At 40.3% G+C, this 18,808-nt stretch overlaps 1 protein-coding gene and 1 long non-coding RNA gene across 7 annotated transcripts in view; one reads left to right on the top strand and one right to left on the bottom strand.

Annotated features, from left to right (window-relative positions):
* The window catches only part of LOC147026530 (uncharacterized), a 255,794-nt gene that overhangs the window by 183,294 nt on the left and 53,692 nt on the right, over positions 1-18,808 (bottom strand). The gene's annotated exons all lie outside the window — the stretch shown is intronic.
* The window catches only part of LOC147026531 (Na(+)/citrate cotransporter-like), a 117,856-nt gene that overhangs the window by 92,915 nt on the left and 6,133 nt on the right, over positions 1-18,808 (top strand). For 3 of the 6 annotated variants that reach the window (XR_015058382.1, XR_015058381.1, XM_085881983.1), the window contains exons 6-12: positions 4,410-4,529; positions 5,270-5,362; positions 6,750-6,854; positions 6,982-7,082; positions 7,244-7,380; positions 7,901-8,062; positions 16,397-16,557. Coding sequence is in view for 4 of the 6 variants with exons in the window: in XM_085881983.1 (XP_085738109.1) it covers positions 4,410-4,529; positions 5,270-5,362; positions 6,750-6,854; positions 6,982-7,082; positions 7,244-7,380; positions 7,901-8,062; positions 16,397-16,557 (879 nt within the window). In the remaining 2 variants the exon portion in view is untranslated. The remainder of the gene's footprint in view (positions 1-4,409; positions 4,530-5,269; positions 5,363-6,749; positions 6,855-6,981; positions 7,083-7,243; positions 7,381-7,900; positions 8,063-16,396; positions 16,558-18,808) is intronic. The other 3 variants (XM_085881982.1, XM_085881981.1, XM_085881980.1) reach the window with 1 other exon arrangement.

Genomic DNA, 18,808 nt, shown 5'->3' on the forward strand with positions numbered 1-18,808 from the left:
GCTGAAAGACGTCGGTATAATGGATCGTCCTTGCGTCAGCGTCCACGGCCACGGCCAGGACACTTATTTGCAGCATTCTTCAAACTTTTCTTCGGCATGACGAGGATGTTCACACTTCGATGTCTAGCTTGGCTATGATTCCAATTGTCCATCGGCAGCGTCTATTTAAAATAGTCGAGTTTGAGCGTTTTAACACGTTCAGAAGAAACGCTTCAAATTTCCAAACCCCAGCGTCAAAAAACAAAGGCGAGTGACAGCAATTTAAATCGTTCATTGTAAACAATGAAAATAGATGAGTGGTACCGTTTAAAAGTCGTTGAGTGTAAAAAAAAAATCCAATTGTTGAGCGCAAGCGTCTACTTTCAATAGTGGGGTTTGAGCGATTTAGCACGTTCAATAGAAACAATTAAAATTTCCGAGCGCCAGCGTCAATAAACAAAGGCGAGTGACAGCAATTTAAATTGTTCATTGTAAACAATGAAAATAGTTGAGTGCTACCGTTTAAAAGTCGTTGAGTGTAAAAAAAATCCAATTGTTGAGCGCAAGCATCTACTTTCAATAGTGGAGATGCAGCCATTTAAATCGTTGAGTGGCAGCCTATGAATAGCAAACCCTACGTCACCGGCAAAGATAAACTGCCGCACGATATGGATAAGTTAGGCTATCATTGGGCATAGTTTGTGAACGCCGGCTTCACGATAATTATTCGTTGGTATATCGTATCTATAAGTAATCAAAGTGCTCTATGCACATTATTAGTTCATTGTGCATTTGTCCAACCCGTTATGAATAGACCTAAATCGTAAAAACAAGCTATAGCTCATTGTTGAAAAAGCCCCATAAAAAATTAGCCGCGAAGAACTTCGAATAATGGTGAAAAGATGTCTCCTACCTGTGGACACGCGGACGCAAGGATGATCCATCTTAAACCACACCCTCCCCCTCACACTCACCTACTACTGCCAACATGAACAAACTACTACTAATACTAATACTGATACTGATACTGTTACTGCTGACATGGACATCGACTCAAAAAGGACTCGAAAACACTGTTGGGTTCCCCTTTTATGAGCAGCATTTTTATATACCAATTCCCAAAACTGCTGGGAACACGTCTTTATATGGCAGTTGTAAGCTAGAAACACGTTCATTTATTTTTTTTTGTCGACCGGAAGACGTCATTGGAATACGTCTACATACGTCGATGTGTGTTGGGACTACGTAAAGAATTGGTTCAAAGCACGTCAAACATAAGTTAGAAATAAGTTTCGCGTAAAAAAGACATTACCGTGACGTGTTTCGACTTATGAGTAGCTTATAAGTAGCCTTTGTGGACGTGTGTAAGCGTCCACATATCGTGTGTAAAACTTATCCCCATCGCATGCGGAACGTGTGTCATACGCCGAGTACGTCGTAAAATTTTGAACATGTTTAAAATTTATTGACGTACTCTACTTACTACGACGTATGATAGCGTACTTTAGCGTTCTACTCACGTATACCAAACTTACTCATACCGTATTTGACGTGCCCCAACGTTTTAGACACATTTTTCTTAGGTCGGCATACGCTGGCAAGATCGCCAAGGTGTGACCGCGATGTTGACACTTCCATTTCTACGGCAGTTATGATTCGAATCGTTGTGCATCAGCCTTTTAATAGGCTACGTCACGACATCGTCGGCGATGCGTGCAACGCGCTATGCCTAAGTTAGACTAAAGTTGGGCATCGGTTGTGTAGGCCGACAACAGGTTCAGCATTCGTTGGTATAAGTTATCTATAACACAACGAAACGTTCTGTGTCCGTTACCAATTCGTTATACATAAGACCAAGTCGCTATGAATACGTCCGAATCTTTAAAAAAAAAACATCAAAAGTTCAACGTAAGCCAGCGTTTTACATACATTTTAATACGTTGCCATCGCTGGCTAAAACGTCAAGGTGTGACCGGGCCTTTAGACCCTGTAAAAAATGAAATCATCAAACTTCAATTATTTTCTGATAAAACTTTTCTTCAAATGTAACTTTAGTGAGTTTCATGACAACTTCTGTAAAGACAGTTATGTCTTGTCTGAAATGGATGGAAGCACATGTGAGGTCATATTTGTGTCACACAGCTCATTGTTGATCCAAAAGGTCATGAATTGTGATGTAACATTGTTTGCATGCATTGAAATTCTAAAAACGAGGAAGGTTTCTTTGTTTTCTATTTTAACTTATCGTTGGAAGAATCATTCAGCTTTAGATCAGGGATATTTTGTAACTGTCGAGGCATTTATTCTTCTGTTTTCTTCTTTTTATTGTCCTATATTCTTTTTTTCAAAATGATTTACTTTTAGTGGAGTCGCCTCGTCATTGCGTTTCCTTTTTAAAATTCCACTTTTCATAGAGGCCATAATTACCCTCGCAGAAGTAGAAGGTATTGCATTTGGGTCCGTTTGTGTTTGTTTGTTTGTTTGTTTGTTTGTTTGTTTGCTTGTTTGTTTGTCCGCAGAGAACTTTTGTGTTTTTCTCCGCAACTGCTTGGCGGATTGAGACAAAATTTTCACCATTGGTGCGACTACTCATGTAGAATGTTCTAATGATAATTATGACGTCGTAGGTCACGTGGTGTGGCAGCCATATTGGAAAAACGGAAAAACTGGATCTCTGTATCTCTGAAACCGCACCAAGGAAAAAATTGAAACTTGGCACATAGCAAGTACTCCTCATGGGGAATGAGTGTGGATTTTTTTTAATGTCATAGGTGCCTTCGTTATGTCGTCATTGCATATGTAGAACGCTACATCCGATCAGTATGAACATTTTTTAAGGATCATCTCGGGATAATATCATCAAAAAAAAATTTTCATCAGTCATCAGTCATTTCATCATACATCATCAGTCACGTGATTCGGTAGCCATATATTTTTTGTCTTTTTTTAAAGCCTTCAAAAATCTTCTTCTCTGAAATGATTTCTCTGAAAGGTTGAGACAAAACTTTACACACATGACCACCTATTCACAAGGAACACAAAGGTTCATACATATGATGTCATAGGTCACATGTTTTGTCAGCCATATTGGATTTACCCACAAACGTATAAAAAAAATCTTCTCCTGAACGGCTAGACAGATTGAGGGGAAACTTCACACAAATGTTTCACAAGGCATGCGTGTACAAGTTTGTTCAGTAATAATTGATGTCACATTGTTTGGCAGCCATATTGGATTTAAGAAAATATTAAATAATGTTTTCTCTGGAACTACATAATCAACCGATGTTAAACTTCACATTTATGATCTACTGATGATGAGGAATGCATGTTTTAAATTTCAACTCGATTGGACACATGGTCTGGCAGCCAGAATTATTTAATTTTTTGACTTGGGTTTTTATTATAATTATTATTTTATTTTATTATTATTATCATTATTTTGAATAAGGCTCACTTGGCTGTGCCTGTGTGGGTTTGAGAGTAGAGGAGTAGCAGCTGAAATCCTGAAATGAAAGTAGCAGCTGATTTATTGATTTGAATTGAATTTATTTTAATCCAATTCTGAATTCAATTGCATAGCAATAATAATAATAATAATAATAATAAACGTTATGGGTCAGGGTCAGGTGTCCGATCAAAGTGGGGTTGCATCAAAGCGGGACATCCTGGTACACGGTCATCACTGCCAGCAGTTATAAAGTGGCAGTTCTAGTTATGTCTCTTATTGATTATGTAACACACCAGTACATAAATGTCACACAAAATACACCAAGCAAAACAAGTCCTGGTGAGGGTCTGCAATCTCTGATTGCTCTTTTTTTTTGTTTGGTCTTTCATGGTTAAATATTACTCCAAAAACGAACGAACGACAGGTCATTCTATGTTAGTTTGCGTCGAAATGTCCTCACACTTTCTGTAATACATGCATAACTGGGTATAAGTTCCTTTTGCATGAGGTGCCTTTCTTCGACCTCATATGCCCAAAATTGGAAGGTGGGTTTAGGAACTTGTGGACCTGGTGCAAAAAGGAAAGGGGGGGGAGGGGGGTGTGCTGAGGTCAAAAATTCCTCCATATTGGTGTATAGCAATCTGTAGATGGCCTCTTGTAGTCACTGAAGTACAAGTCCTAATTTTCTCAAAAATAAAATGCACAATTCCTTAAATATATGGTATTTACAAAGATTGTGGCTGTTTGGTTCATTGATGTCAGAACCACCGCACTGGAATTGTATGTAAACTTAGGTCCTTGATGTGAAAAAGGCTCTGTACTGTGCATGTCTTTAAGTTGCATGGCATCCTTATTTTAGTATAGATTTCTGTATGGATACAAATTTGTTCATTTGTGGCATAAGAAAGTCATCCTGCGAATATTTATGGTTTTACATCAGTTTTGTTGGTTCAAAGCATTTTTCCTCCATATGTTGCAGACGTTATCCGAGGTGTAACTGCATCACCTTCGGTATGTGGATGGCCTTTGCTCTTCCCTGTGCTTGCCTCTTCTTGGTGTTTGCCTGGTTTTGGCTGGCCTGGCTCTACATTGGATTCAAGTAAGGCATGCTGAAACCTACATCCACCCAAGAAAATAGAAATGCTCATTTGAGTTGAATTTCAGAAACAAACAAATAAATATACTGTCCTCAATGTACAATAGTTGTAGTTTGTGGAGCTTTGTATCCGTTTATTGAATGCTTTTCAAACCATCTGAGATATCACTGCAGTCCACGTTCTATTAGTGATCCATTGGACATGACTCGCATCAGTCCCTCCCAACTGACATGATACAACTCGATATGCCTGGTTCAGTGTCACATGGCAACCCAATAGCTTCACTTGTCAACACCTCACAACGACATGCATACCTTGTTTTAAAGAAAACCAGAGTTCAGTCTCGAGGGTGGAGGGAGCAGTGGAGTTGGTTGGGGGAGGGGGGAATGCAGGGTCCCGTGCATGATCCTTTTTCTTGCCTTCAGAAAAGAAGTGCATTTGGGTATTTATGTGAAATCGAGAGTGAATTTGTTTGCGCATCTTATCCCATATGACACAGTTTTGAACTGGTATTGTATTTTGTCTTCTGTCAAATATGAGATAGCGAACTTTGTAGTTTTGCGCAACATCAGAGTAATAAGAGATTAGCATGCTGTCAACAAACTGCTTCTTCTTGTTGGTGCTTTTGCTAGCATCACATAGTGTTTTACAAATTCTGTGCTTTCATTCAGGATAGTTGCTTCAAATTTTTAATAATTTTAATCCTTCACACATTTATTTCATTCTGTGCTCTTGCTATCAGGGATATCAAACAGAGTTTCAAAGGAAAATCAAACAACGAGAAAGCAGCTGAGAAATACATTGCAGATGAGTTGAAGAAGTTGGGTCCAGTAAGGTTTGTGTTATGAAAAAACCCCAATAAATCATCACCTATTTTAATTTCACACTTTCATTATAAAAAGGTCTGTGGAAACTTGATCCGGTTTCCATATCCCTTGAGCTTTCTGGATCCATCACCAGGCACATTCATTATTCCTGAATATTGTATGTTGTACACTGCCCCTCCCTATTCCATCTCAAGGTGATGTATGATGTCATTGCCAGGCACCAAAGGTGCCCGGTGATGATGCGCACCGAAAGGGCATACTCGGTTTTCACTCCTTTTGTTTGTTTTCTTGTTTGTTTGTTTTCTTGCTTCCTTGCTTGTTTGTTTGTTTGTTTGTTTGTTTGTCCGGGCAATATCTCAGCCATCCTTTATGCGAGGAAGCTGAAATTTAGGCACAATCGTGAACAAGTAATTTGGCAAAAACACTTTTTTAATTTTTGATTAATCAATTAATTGGTTAATTACTTCATTATTATCGATTTATTAATTACTTTTTTTCTCATCTGGCCACTATCTCAGACACGTTTTGAGCTCGGGAGCTGATATTTGAATATGGCATTGACCGAGTGATTTATCATTAAAGGATATTTTTGATTTATTGATAAATCAATTAATTATTAATTTTTTGATTAATTACTTAATTTTCAAAAAGTTAAAAATTCGGATGAAACAGTGGTGATTTAGATATCCTATCAGCCAATTGATTAAGAAATTATTTATTTCACGATTATTGTTTGTTTATTTTAATTACGCAATTAATCAATCGATTATTGTACACCGCTCCCTCCCAGTTCCATCTTCATGTGCAGCACAGCAGCATCGCCGAGTGCCAAAGGTGCCCTGGCAGGCAATGTCGCACGCTGGAGGATTTGTTATTTATTTATTTGGCAAGGGAGCGGTGCATTTTGAATGTACCTCAACTTGTTCCTTTTTCCGTGGTCTGAGAACTATCATATACCACTAAAGAGCATCCTTCATGATGAGCTGTACCATACTCTTCACAGAGCGTTGGTGCTGCTGAAGCAGTTTATTGGCCTTTGTGTTATGCTGGATGGTTTGCCATTGCCTTCCCATCACAGGGCAGGAATTTAGCCAGGGTGCCAACTAATGCTGGCACACGGGACTCCTGGTTTAACATCCATCCAAAGGGTGGCACACCGATTGATGCCTTGCCCTAACCATGAAACACCACTATGAAAGTTTATAGCTGTGTCGAGATTCAAACCAGGTTAGACAGCTCAGCTCATAGGCAAGTGTGCATTTCTCTGGGCTATCTTGCAGCTTCCATAATGAAACCCATGATCCTCAATCGTAGTGACTATGAGTGAATAATGTGCTGTTGTTGTTTTTTTCTGGAATCCAATGACTTGTTTTTTTTGTCCTGCTTTGTGCTTAGTTACCCAGAAAGCTGCATCCTATTCATCTTCGTCCTTGTCGCTCTACTGTGGCTTACAAAGAATCCAGGATTTATGCCCGGCTGGGGTGACCTCTTTGGAGAAAAGTACAAATTGATTGCACAGTTTTGCACCACCACCACAATTAAAATTCTAGTTTCATTTTCTTCCTCTTGCACGATCAGGCCAGCTGCTTATGGATGAGACTAATGTCAATCTTCTGTTCTTTTGCAGCAAGAAACTCCTTTCTGACACCACAGTTGCTGTCACTGTTGGCTTCATGCTTTTCTTTTTGCCATCCAAACCTCCATTTGGGCTGCAGAGGAAGATCAACAGTAAGTTACTTATGATGATTTACGCATTTGATTTCCCATCAATGCGGGTATATTTGCTGAGAACTTAGCAGGTTTGCAAGCTGATGTGTTTGAAATCGCCAAAAGCAACTGTTTGCAGTTTGTTTCTTCTCTTTTAACCTCATCAACATCTTTCCTTGCAGTGCCTATGGGCTTTGTGGGTGATGGAAGTAAACCACCCCCGCCGGTGCTACTTAGCTGGAATCACTTTTCACGAAACATGTCCTGGGGTGTCTGCTTCCTCATCGGTGGTGGATTTGCTTTGGCCGAAGGTGCACAGGTAATATTTTTTATTGAACAGCTTTTAATAGCCTTGCACGTTTGTTTGTTTTACGGGAAAAAAAATTTATACACGAGTAACTATAGCTCGTAAATTACAATTATGCGAATAGAATGATTTATTACGATGATTTGTAACAAAACTTAATGGCAATCCCTGTTTCTTAAAGAAAAACTTTTTATGAGTCAAAAATCCAGAACTCTGCAGAGTTTTTGGGGGGAATGCTCCTGGGGTCCACTCTCAGCCAAATGTAGCTGGTGTCATCGTGGCAGATAACTTGCACTTCTGTACCACGACATTCTTCAGAGTAGATGTTGAATCAGCTGAGCTGTCTGCAACGTGACATCTAAGATCGCATTGCCTAACTCGCAAGTCTTTATGATGCAAAACGATTAGTGGACTAGTTTTGTTTAGGATAACCCTTTGTGATATAACTGTTGTGTGGCCTCAAGTCTCCATCAATGCAAACGGTCCAAAGAGACCAGATTATATGAGACATTTCCTGTGTTTCGGACTGCAGAAATCGGGGCTCTCATTATGGATTTCAAAACAGCTGGAACCTCTTCAGGCTCTGCCTCCACCTGTTGTCTCAATCATCTGCTGTCTGCTCATCGCTGGGTTCACACAGTGTGCCAGTAACTTAGCCACAACCACACTATTCCTACCCATCATCGCCTCGCTGGTGAGCTCTATGTCCTTACAGTCATGTTGAATGTGCCCCCAAGGGTCTAGAATTGCATGCATTCACTTCCAAGAAGTAATTTCAGGTACATTTCAGGCAGATATTTGTATTGCATAGCTTCAGCACAATTGGTTCATTATTATTTATGACAAAGGCTGTTCATTATTACATGCAAGGCAGATTCATAGATACGGCTGCTCTGAGTTGTAATTTTCCACACCTCAACGCAATCTATATATTAATAAAACTCTCATCTTGCATGTATGTATGAATGTATGTATGTATGTTCATATGTTTCCGAATACAGCCAAAACACTACACGATAGCGCTAAAATTTTAGGACCACCTTACTCACCATTCGCCTGCGATGTGCAGATTCAAGTTTCGTTCAAATCGGGTAACGAAAAAAATTATTAAAAAATCAATTCCCGATTCAGTCAAGTACTCTTCGGGAGAATTTGATCAATGCAAACAACCTCAGCGGTGTAGTTTGCTGGAGCTATCTTTCTTTTTTCTTGAAATGATTGTTTTCATCAACCGCCATCACAACGGGAACCCAACAGGTTCATGGGTCGTCTAGTAAATATATAATTAGCTCATCTACGACCAAGTCAAGGAAAGCTGTTAAAGCCATAACAATGTCCTTCAGTCAGTCGGTCCTTCCTTCCGGCAGTGGATCCATTGACATTTTTTGTTTTTTCCCCTAAAACTCCGAGGCGGCTCAATGGATCGTTTTGAAACTCAGCATAATGATTCAGGATGTTGATGCACAAGAACTAATGAACCTTTTTATTTAATTTTCATCCAAGTGGTAAGATGATGAGCTAATTAGTGATTAACTCAAAATGTAATTCATGTTTGTACATCCATCACATATTGTGAGATTCCATCATCTCACCAGATGTTTCGTTGTTCTTTAATATAAACCTCTCAATTTAACCTCTTAATTTAATTTGATCTTAATCATAATTTAATTTTTAAATTATTATTATTCTCTTAATGTCAATAATTTAACCTCTTAATTTAAATCTCTCTTGCTTTGAAGAACGGGAAAGAAAGGGGGAAGGGGTGGACAGAGAGTTGAGGTTTGGCCATGGGGGGAGGGTGTGGGGGGTTGGTAGAGAGGAGACAGTACTCACAACAGTCCCTTCTTGTCCCTTTTAGTCCTTTTACCCTTTTTGTCCTTTTAAGACCCGATCGACCCCTTAATACCCTATAGACCTACCCTTAGACCCTAACTACTATTGGAATGTACCTGTTGCACCTTTAGACCTTGTGGACCCTTTAGATTATTAGACCCCTTAAGAACATTAAGACTCCTTCAGACACTTAAAACCTCTTCAACACTTTAGACCCATTAGACTGCTTAGGCCCCTTGACTTTTAAGACCTTCAGACCCTTTAAACCCCTCAGACCTTTTAAGACCCTTTTGACATATCCATCCTTTAGACTCTAATTACTACTGGGATATACCCTTTAGACCCCATAGACGTACCCGTAATACTCCTTCAGACTTTTTAGACTTTTAGACCCTTTAAAAAGTTAGACCCTTCAGACACTTTTATGCCCGTTAGACTGTAACTACTTTTGGAACGTACCCTTTTGACTCCACAGACCTTTGGACCCCTTATGACCCTTTAAACCCCTATTGACTCCTTACACCTGCATACCCCTTTGAACTTTAGACTCTTTAGATATTTTAAGATCTTTTTGACAATTTCAACACTTTAGACCCCTTTAGACCCTGACACCTTTTTGACCCGATAAACCCTTCAGATCATTTTGGCCCTTTACACCCCTTAAATTATTTAGACCTTAACTACTATTGGAACGTACCCTTTAGACCCCTTTTGACCCTTTAAACCCATTAGACCATGACACCCTTCAGACCCTTACACCCTTTAGACCTCTTAGACCCTTAAGATCCTCAGGCCCTTTACATCCCTTTAGGGTCTAAAAGGGTTTAAGGGTCCTTTCACTGGACAAAAACTAATGGAATGTTTTTCATCAATTCAGGACTCGCTCATTGTCATTGCGCGGATACAATCGTGATTCATACATCACGCTATCTCTTAAACGGTTTTGCAGAAATTCACCAAACGTATGGCAAGAAAATGTGAGAGCACCATCATTTTAGCTCCCCCCTTTGGGTCCTCGTATGGGGTCAGGAGAGGAAATGCCAAAAAATGTAATTACGGGTACGTTTTTAAACATTTTTTTTGAATGAAACTTTGTATATCCAATCTACATTGGAGGATGCATGAAATATGGAATGATATTTTTGGATTTGATCTCTGATTCTTGCCCTTGGGGTGTGGACTTGGGGTCACAGGGGTCAAAACGGGGAAGAAAAAAAAACTCAAATTTATATTGAGCCATTCCTGATGGAAATTTTTCAACTTTTGCTTTCCAGTTGGAAGCGTGGGGATTTGCGATAGCGCGCCATCTCCTTCACTCAATTTATTATTGTTACTATTGTCATATTTATTATTATTATCATATTATTGTTACAATAAATAAGACTTTACAGAGCTGTTCCATATCACGAGTTTGATTGAATATCTGCCATGGTAATTGGTCCAAATGCTTTGTGCCATCTTGGATTTATAACTACTTTTCCAAAAAATCCGGATCTTCTCCATAACTGCTGATCCAATCAATCTGTGACATCACAATACACCATTGCTTGACCGAGATGTTTCAAACTGAGAAATACCAGTATCTCAAATAAAATGGCCAGCAGAGGCTAAATAAAAAGTGTGATTTTCAATGTTGGAGAGTTGATGGATTTTGATTGAGAAATCTGGTATTTATAAGCTATAACGATTATTATTTAACATTTGTCAGCAACCTAGGAAAGGTGGCCTTCAGTGCCACAATAAGAAATCTTATGTATTATTTCCGAGTTTGTGGTTTCGTGTCGCGCTATCTTCGACTTTGTTCTGCGCTCGAGTAACGTGATATTCGGCTTACATTATCTCAAAGACCATATGAGGTGCATGGTACAAAAAAAGTAAATAAAATGGTTCTGAAACAGTGAAGTCGTATTCCACTTACTGCATTAAAGTAAAATTACTACTGATACTCTGCATCAGTTCCATTCTCAAACACACCCACCCCAACATGTCGCACAGAGCGCGGGTTGTGCTAGTCTTTATTAAACAATGCACGATGCAAGACTGTCTTAGATGCTTGATATATAACCAGAGGCGGAACCATTATTTCCTCTTCCTCGAGATTCATGGACATCATCAATAAGTGACTTTCGAAATGACGTAATCTGCTACCGAATGCTCGGTCCATATGCACAGAAACTCCGAGCAAAAAGTCCATCAGGACGGCCAAATGTATATCGTGCGTGCCAGCGAAGGATTGCAATATTAAGTGGCTCACAAAGCTTCGGAAAAAGGTCAAAAATACTTGTGAACATACCTGCAAGAAAGGGGTGTGCCTCTGGACAACGAAAGATTTTGAAAACATTCTGATCAACTTGCTCAAATAACTGATATTGCAAAAATACCTGTACTGTATTTCCTTGGCTTGGCTTTCCTTTTCCTTGGAAAAAAATCCTTGGCTTGGTCGTAGATGAGCTAATTATATATTTACTATATGATACAGCCAGTACTGCCAAAACTCCCGACAATATAGTCCTGTGGACTGGCACATTCAACCCGACTTCCCCGATCATCCCTCTCATTAAGTGGACTTTGAACCTTACGGGATTACCTGGTGTGAACATGGCAGGCTTGGTGAACCTTACATACACAAAAATCAAATCGGCTTGTTCTTCTCACCGAACCAACTCATCCAGCAAGTTTTGTCATAGCTCGTGCAGAACTTTTTCAAAATATCGTGCTATACTGTATGTCATTTTTGGCTCCATCTCTCAATGGTGAAGCATCACTTTAAAACAATGAAAACATCTCGTATCTGGATCCGGATTCAGATCTTCACCAAAATCGAATCAATTTCTCCTTGTCACACACCCAACCTGTTCACCACATTTCATCTGAATGAGTTCATAACCTTTTGAGATATCGTGTTATATATCATTTTTAGCCCAATCACTCAATGGTGAAGAATCACTTAAATTCTCGGATCCGGATCTGGATCCGGATCTTCACCAAAATGGAATAAATTCTTCCTTGTCACACTCCCAACCTGTCCACCAAGTTTTGTCCAAATCCGTCCAAAACTTTTTGAGATATCCTGTTCGCAGACAAACAAACAGACAAGCCGGTAGGCGACATGGCTGCTCGCTCTCGATGGAAAGCTGGCCGACGCGACTAACCGATATTCATGTACATGCTATCAATCAATTTAGCACAATAAATATGATTATCACAGCCCTCTTAGTTTGTGCCCAGAAACCCGCCTTGTGAAATTTCAGTCATGTTTCCAAAGAGACTCGAACAAATGGCAGCCCTGGTAATTCCATTTATCTATTCGCTAAAGATTTTATTTTTTTTATATGATGCTGGAAGACATTCTCCTTGGGCACTAAAAAACAGGTCCCTCAGAGGTCCAGTTTCGGAGGTATTGATTTTTTTGTACAGTCCACAATAAATGTACGATAAAGTATTTTAGCTGTTGCTAAGCAACGGAGGTGTGCATAGCACCCATTCATTTTTGTGTACATGCTAGCCACATTGTACACATTTCACCCAAGTTTCATCAAAATCAGACTCTTTGTCTTAGAGATGTTCGCAATTAACCATTTCTGCAATGTTCGACATGTACTCACCCAAAACCTATCTCCTCCTACAAATATTTTTTGTTCGGGCTGCAAATTGGCATGAAGGGAGTTAGATAGATTGCGCACAGAATTCTAAGCTTCGATTTTTTTTTGATTTTTTTTCTATTTTTTGACCACTTTAAAGGGCCGTTGCTATGCCGTTGCTAGGTCCAGAGGTCCCATATTCGAAAGCACACGGTTCCAAGAAATATTGGTCCTACCTACCAAATTTCGTTGGAATTGGTTGAGTGGTTTAGCTACTTGGCTTGACCAAAGTTTCGCGGACAGACAGACAGATGGAAATGTCCAGAATAAGGGTGCTCTAAGAGCAGACAACAGGAGTGAAAACATAACCTCTGTCCTCTTTCAGTGGTGGAGGTAATTATAGTAGATTTTTGCATCTGTTAATGAAAGGATAAGCGTCCGTCCATGAGTGTGTATTGGTGGTGTTATATTCACTGTCTCTGCGACCTTTTATTAACAGGAAATGGTATGCACTCGACACCTCTCATCCAAGGATATATCTTGTTGGTTCACAAAAAAATATTTTCACGAAAAAATAAGTGACCACTATATTCGTTATTGGTGTGTGTCTCTGTCTGTCTGTCTGTATGTCTGTCTGTCTGTCCCGAGCATAGCTCCGTGGGTTTTGATGCGATCCTGATAAAATTTTGGTGGGAGGTTTATATCATGATCTAGTTGTGTTTTCCTGAGAATGGGTGTGGTGCGCCTATTATGGGCGGAGCCACGCCCAAAAAATGTGTTTTTAGGGGGTAGCCGATTTCAATTTGCATCTTCTCCTAGGGGGTTTGTCAAATCGTGCAGAGGTTTCGGTATTTGGTTAGCCCAATGGCACCTGCATAGCCCCACGGAGCTAGATTTTTCATTATCATCCCAAGGTCAAGGCCACAAGGTCACGAATTTAGAAAATTGCGAATTGTGTTTTTAGGGGGAAGCTGATTTCAATTTGCATCTTCTCCAAGGGGGTTTGTCGAATTGGGCAAGGGTTTCGGTATTTGATTAGCCCAATGGGACCTGCATAGCCCCACCGAGCTAGATTTTTCATTTTCGTCCCAAGGTCAAGGTCACAAGGCCACGAACTTAGAAAATTGCGAATTTTGACGTAAAAATCCATCTTCTCTGAGGGGTTTGTCGAATCTGGCAGGGGTTTCGGTATTTGGTTAGCCCAATGGCACCTGCATAGCCCCACAGAGCTCGATTTTTCATTTTCGTCTCAAGGTCAAGGTCACGAACTTAGAAAATAGCGAATTTTGACATAAAAATCATACGACCGTCCAAACTTTGAGAGCTAGGATGACAATATTTTTATGCATAATCTTGAGGTCATTCCCCACCTGAAGTCTTGAAACCATTTTGCTCTATCTCGAACACCTTGCCCGTGGCGCCCCCTTCAAGTTTGTTTTTACGCTGATTTCATCAAAGTCTGGATAATCCAAGGAGTGTGAAATGCCATATAGTCTATATGATGTTATATTGTTCTTAGAATGTTCCAGAGGAAGTTTTTCACCAAAGGTCATAATCCTTGACCTTTGACCTTTAAAGTTCACAAGGGTCAAATTTTCCAAGTTGTGGGAATCGAACCGGGTTTTCGACCTTCTTCGACGAACTAACTTCAATAAGCTATAGCACGTATCCTGTTTCCTTATTTTAATGTCCACAACATTGTTTTGTGACCTTTAATGGTTATGCAAAGTCAAATTTTGAAAGTTGTTGAACGAAACCGGGTTTTCGACATTTTGCAGCTAATAACCCGTCACTCGTACCACATCATGTTGATCATTTTTATAACTTGGTCAAACATGATCACATTGTCTCATCCTTGACTTCTGAATCAATCTGCATCGTCAAATACCGCTCGTGAACCATCGTCGTCTTCAGACTTGTATTTCCTTTATTTTCATGAGTCCGATTTGTATTCAGGAACACAACAATTATGGTTAACCATCTTGAAATTGCCATTCTTTCATCCAAATGCTGAAAATTATGTTTAAAAGATGATTTAAATACAGATTTCACACCAGCAATGACAGGTTCAAAGTGTCAGGCGTACACAGCACAGTCACTGTAAGCGTACACAGCACATGCACAAACGGCCTCATTTAACATTCATACATTTCGAAAGTCGCATATTGTTGATGAACAGCCGCATATCCAAAGTTGAATGGCTGGGACAGAATACAAACTGATGATCAGAGATCAGTCTGTGTGAGAAAAGAGATTACTTTGTCAGGTGCAACTTTGGATTCCTTTGCTTATAATTGTAAGTGAGCTAACTGTCCTCTGTCATCAAGAGGATCTGTCTTTCCACCCTTGTTTAATTGAGTGATGTTGGTTGTCTTCCAAGCGCACGGGGAAGCGCCTTCGGTGAAGGATGGGGTGAAGAGAACAGACGAAGAATAAACAAAAGTAGTGGAGCAGAATTAGAGTTATTATTGAGTTCTTGACAAGGCAAAAACTATTTTTATCGAAATTCTTAATGACTTTCAATTTCAAATGAATGTTTCCACACTTCCAAGACTGAAATCCAATACTTCTGCAATTTCACAAATTATAATCCAAGGATTCTCCAAAATTGTCTGTTCATCAGGATTCTCAACCATCTCCAGCATGCTGCACAGAAGCATTCGCGGCCATGTTTTGATCTCACTTCATCGTCTTATTTTGCTGTACAGGAGCTAGTGAGGCTGATGAAAGATCTAGAACTCCCACATAAATACGTGAATTTGATGCGTCACCAAATTGCTCATTCTCCTGCAAATTTCATCCGGTTTGATGTTCATCTCAACAAAACAAATGATGTACCTGTTTGCTTTGCAGCTCGCATGACCGCCAGCCACCTATTGCACAAAGTTTTGCTCTCCATAGTTTCTCTCTATAACTCGAGCCTGGTGTTGGCGCAGTGGTTAGGGCAGCGGCTTGGGATCCAAAAGGTCCTGAGTTCAAGCCCCGTTGGGCCACTGAATTAATACACCAGGGGGTTGACTCAGCCTGTCATCCTTCCGAGGTCGGCAAAGTGAGTACCAGTGCACTGGGCCGGTGTATACCCCAGTTAAAATAGGTGTACCATATCCCTGTGTCCTAAGAGGCGACCAGGGTTGCGTCAGGAAGGGCATCCGGCGTAAAACATGTGCCAAATCACTATGCGGATCGTACGGATGATCCGCTGTGGCAACCCTGAACGGGAGCAGCCGAAAGAAGAAGAAGAAGAAGTTTCTCTCTATAAGTCAGGAGGTAAGAAATGCTACGAATAATTAGCAGAAGGCATACTTGACCGTGGTTGACGTCACTTTGTGATCAATATGATCAGAGTAGATGATAACATTGAACCATTATGTGTTTATTTCTGCTCCAATGATTTGTATGAACGTCATGGTGACCCGGTGTTATAGCACACGCTTAAAATATTTCTGGAGTCTGAGAGGCAATTGTTAAACATCTGCCATTCTCAAAATTGAACTGCTGCAAAGTGTAGGACTGAGATTGATTTTGATTCACTTTTATTTTATTTTTGAGTCTCCCGACAACTTAAAATACCAAGTCGGTTTTTGTGTTGCTGTCATACAATATTGATCTTACAGCATTTGTTCCCACAATGTCGCAGTCGGAAGCCATCCGTGTCAACCCTATTTACACCATGCTGCCATCCACCGTTTGTGCCACGTTTGCCTTCATGCTGCCCGTTGCGACCCCACCCAATGCCATCGTCTTCGCTTATGGACGAATCAAAGTCATCGACATGGTGATGTGTTTGCTCTAAAATGTATCAAAACTTCATGTGATATCTCCTATTTTGTTTTTCTTTATCATGCATTGCACCTTTAATTTGATTGTGGTTCCTGTTTCTCACATCGCTGCAAAACAGATTGAGGTGGGTGTTATAATGTGTCACTTGTGTCATCTAAAATTCCTTATAGTACCACTACTACTACTACTACTACCACTACGGCCCCAATTATTTCCACCTTCTTGTGGGGTTGGCCAGGACCGTTTTTCGCCCATCTGTGACTGAAGGTGACAGGAATTTTCACTTTTTTGTACACCATGTCGAGGTCCGTGTAGGAGCTAACACACACAACGTATAACAAGGCAGGGAGACGAGGGGTGGGAGAGGGAAACACAAAATAGTGGGGAACAGAGACAATAGCAGATCTGTGCAGGGGACAATAGCAAGGGTGGGAGGAGGGGAAGAATGAGACTGGGTAGTGGTATGATAAAGATCAGAGCGGACGGAGGTGGGGCGGGGGGACAATATTTGAGGGGTGGGAAAAGGGGGAGGTGTGATGGGACGAAAGGGAGAGTATGTTTGAGATATTGAGAAGTGTGCTGAATGAGAGAGTGAGACATTTGTTAGGTTGGAACAGAGCCCACAAATGTTTGAAAACCATACAGTTTGAGATACCAGAGGGAGATCTGTTTGTAAGGCAGAGGACAGTGGAGAGATGCTAAGGGAGGAGGTAGGATGGGGGGCAAGATGGGAGGAGTAAAGAGGGGGTATAACGGGGAAGGAGTTAGGACTTGCATTTAAGGAGGTGGGATGAATTTGCACTGAAATTAGAAGAAAAAAAAAATGAACGATTAATAATGAATGACGAACAAGTATTGCAAAATGGGATTTTAAAAATGTATAGGTCAGAGATTCGTTTCAATACATTGGAAGATGGATGGAGTGCAGAAGAATTTAGAGAATGGAGAAAGGAAGCTTTGTAACGGGTGGAATTTTTTGACACGGGATGAAAGAAAGGTCGAATTGAAATCACGTTTTTGAAGACGAGGACTACGGGAGAGAGAGGAAGTCGAAACATTTTAAGAGACATTTTTTTGGAAGATTAGGGAAGAAGGGGGTAGAGTTAAGAGTTTAAAGAAGAGTTTAAAGAAAAAAGTCGTGAAGGTGAGTCGTGAGTACCTTCACGAACAAAATGGGATTGGAAATGTGAAAAGGGAAGAAGACGAAGAACAACAACAAAAGTAATAATAATTTAAGACATTAAACAGGGTATAGTTGGGAAGAAATTGAAGGAGCAGTGAAGGTATCATGGAGAAAATACAACAAGATCGTGGACACAGATGGGAAGAAGAAGGGGAGGCCTCAAGGAAACCCAACATGAAAAGATAGATGAATACTCACCGATTAGCACAAGTTTTTTTTTCACACAAAACCGAACGAGAAAGACAGTAAACACGGAGAGAACAAGATAACAGCAAAAACTTAACAAAAACGACCTGAAAACCTATCTTTGAGAAAGTCGGCAGAGACCTTGAAAAGAGCCGCCACCGTCGCTCACGAACCGGAACCGGAAGGGTATACTTCAAGATGGTACTTTGGCCAAAGTGCCAGCGATAACTCACCTTGTCTTCGCATAGGACACTGTGGGATCTTTAATGTCCATCAACTAATACTACCAGACCGGAACATAAATTCAGTCTGTCCAAGGGACGGAGCACGGATCTTTGTAGCACCTTACATGTGAAATACCAATGACCAAGAGAGTTTCAGTCAAGGTCTAGAATGCATCCCAGACCAGTGTTCAGAGTGCTCAGAGTTGAGATGTATGTATGCTCCCTCTGCACCATCTTGGAGTCATTCTTATTACCCAGCACATATCCCAGTGGAACCGCCACCCCTCTGGCCCCCCACAAGGCTTTGCAGGTGAGGTGGGTTTCGAGACACACCTGCAGAACCATAAGGAATATCCACAAATTGGCAGAAATACTTTACTATTGAGTCATTGACCATTCAGGTTTAAACACCTAAATTTGTCCTCCAACTTAGGGATCATCAACCACCATGTCACCCAGATTTGATAAAATATCTGGAACGACTTTTTTTAATATGATAATTCCTGGAACTCCTGACTGATTAAAAGAATTGGCATGTGACTATAATGCCCACTGTGTGCATTTTCATCGTCTATGATGTGAACCCTCTGTGCAAGCAAAGGCCAATAACAAAATGAGTCATGTGATCTATGAAAATGAAATGATGGAATGGC

The sequence above is a fragment of the Eptatretus burgeri genome, chromosome 5, assembly GCF_056783735.1.
Source record: "Eptatretus burgeri isolate ZD-2024b chromosome 5, Ebu_testis_v1, whole genome shotgun sequence".
NCBI lineage: Eukaryota > Metazoa > Chordata > Myxini > Myxiniformes > Myxinidae > Eptatretus > Eptatretus burgeri.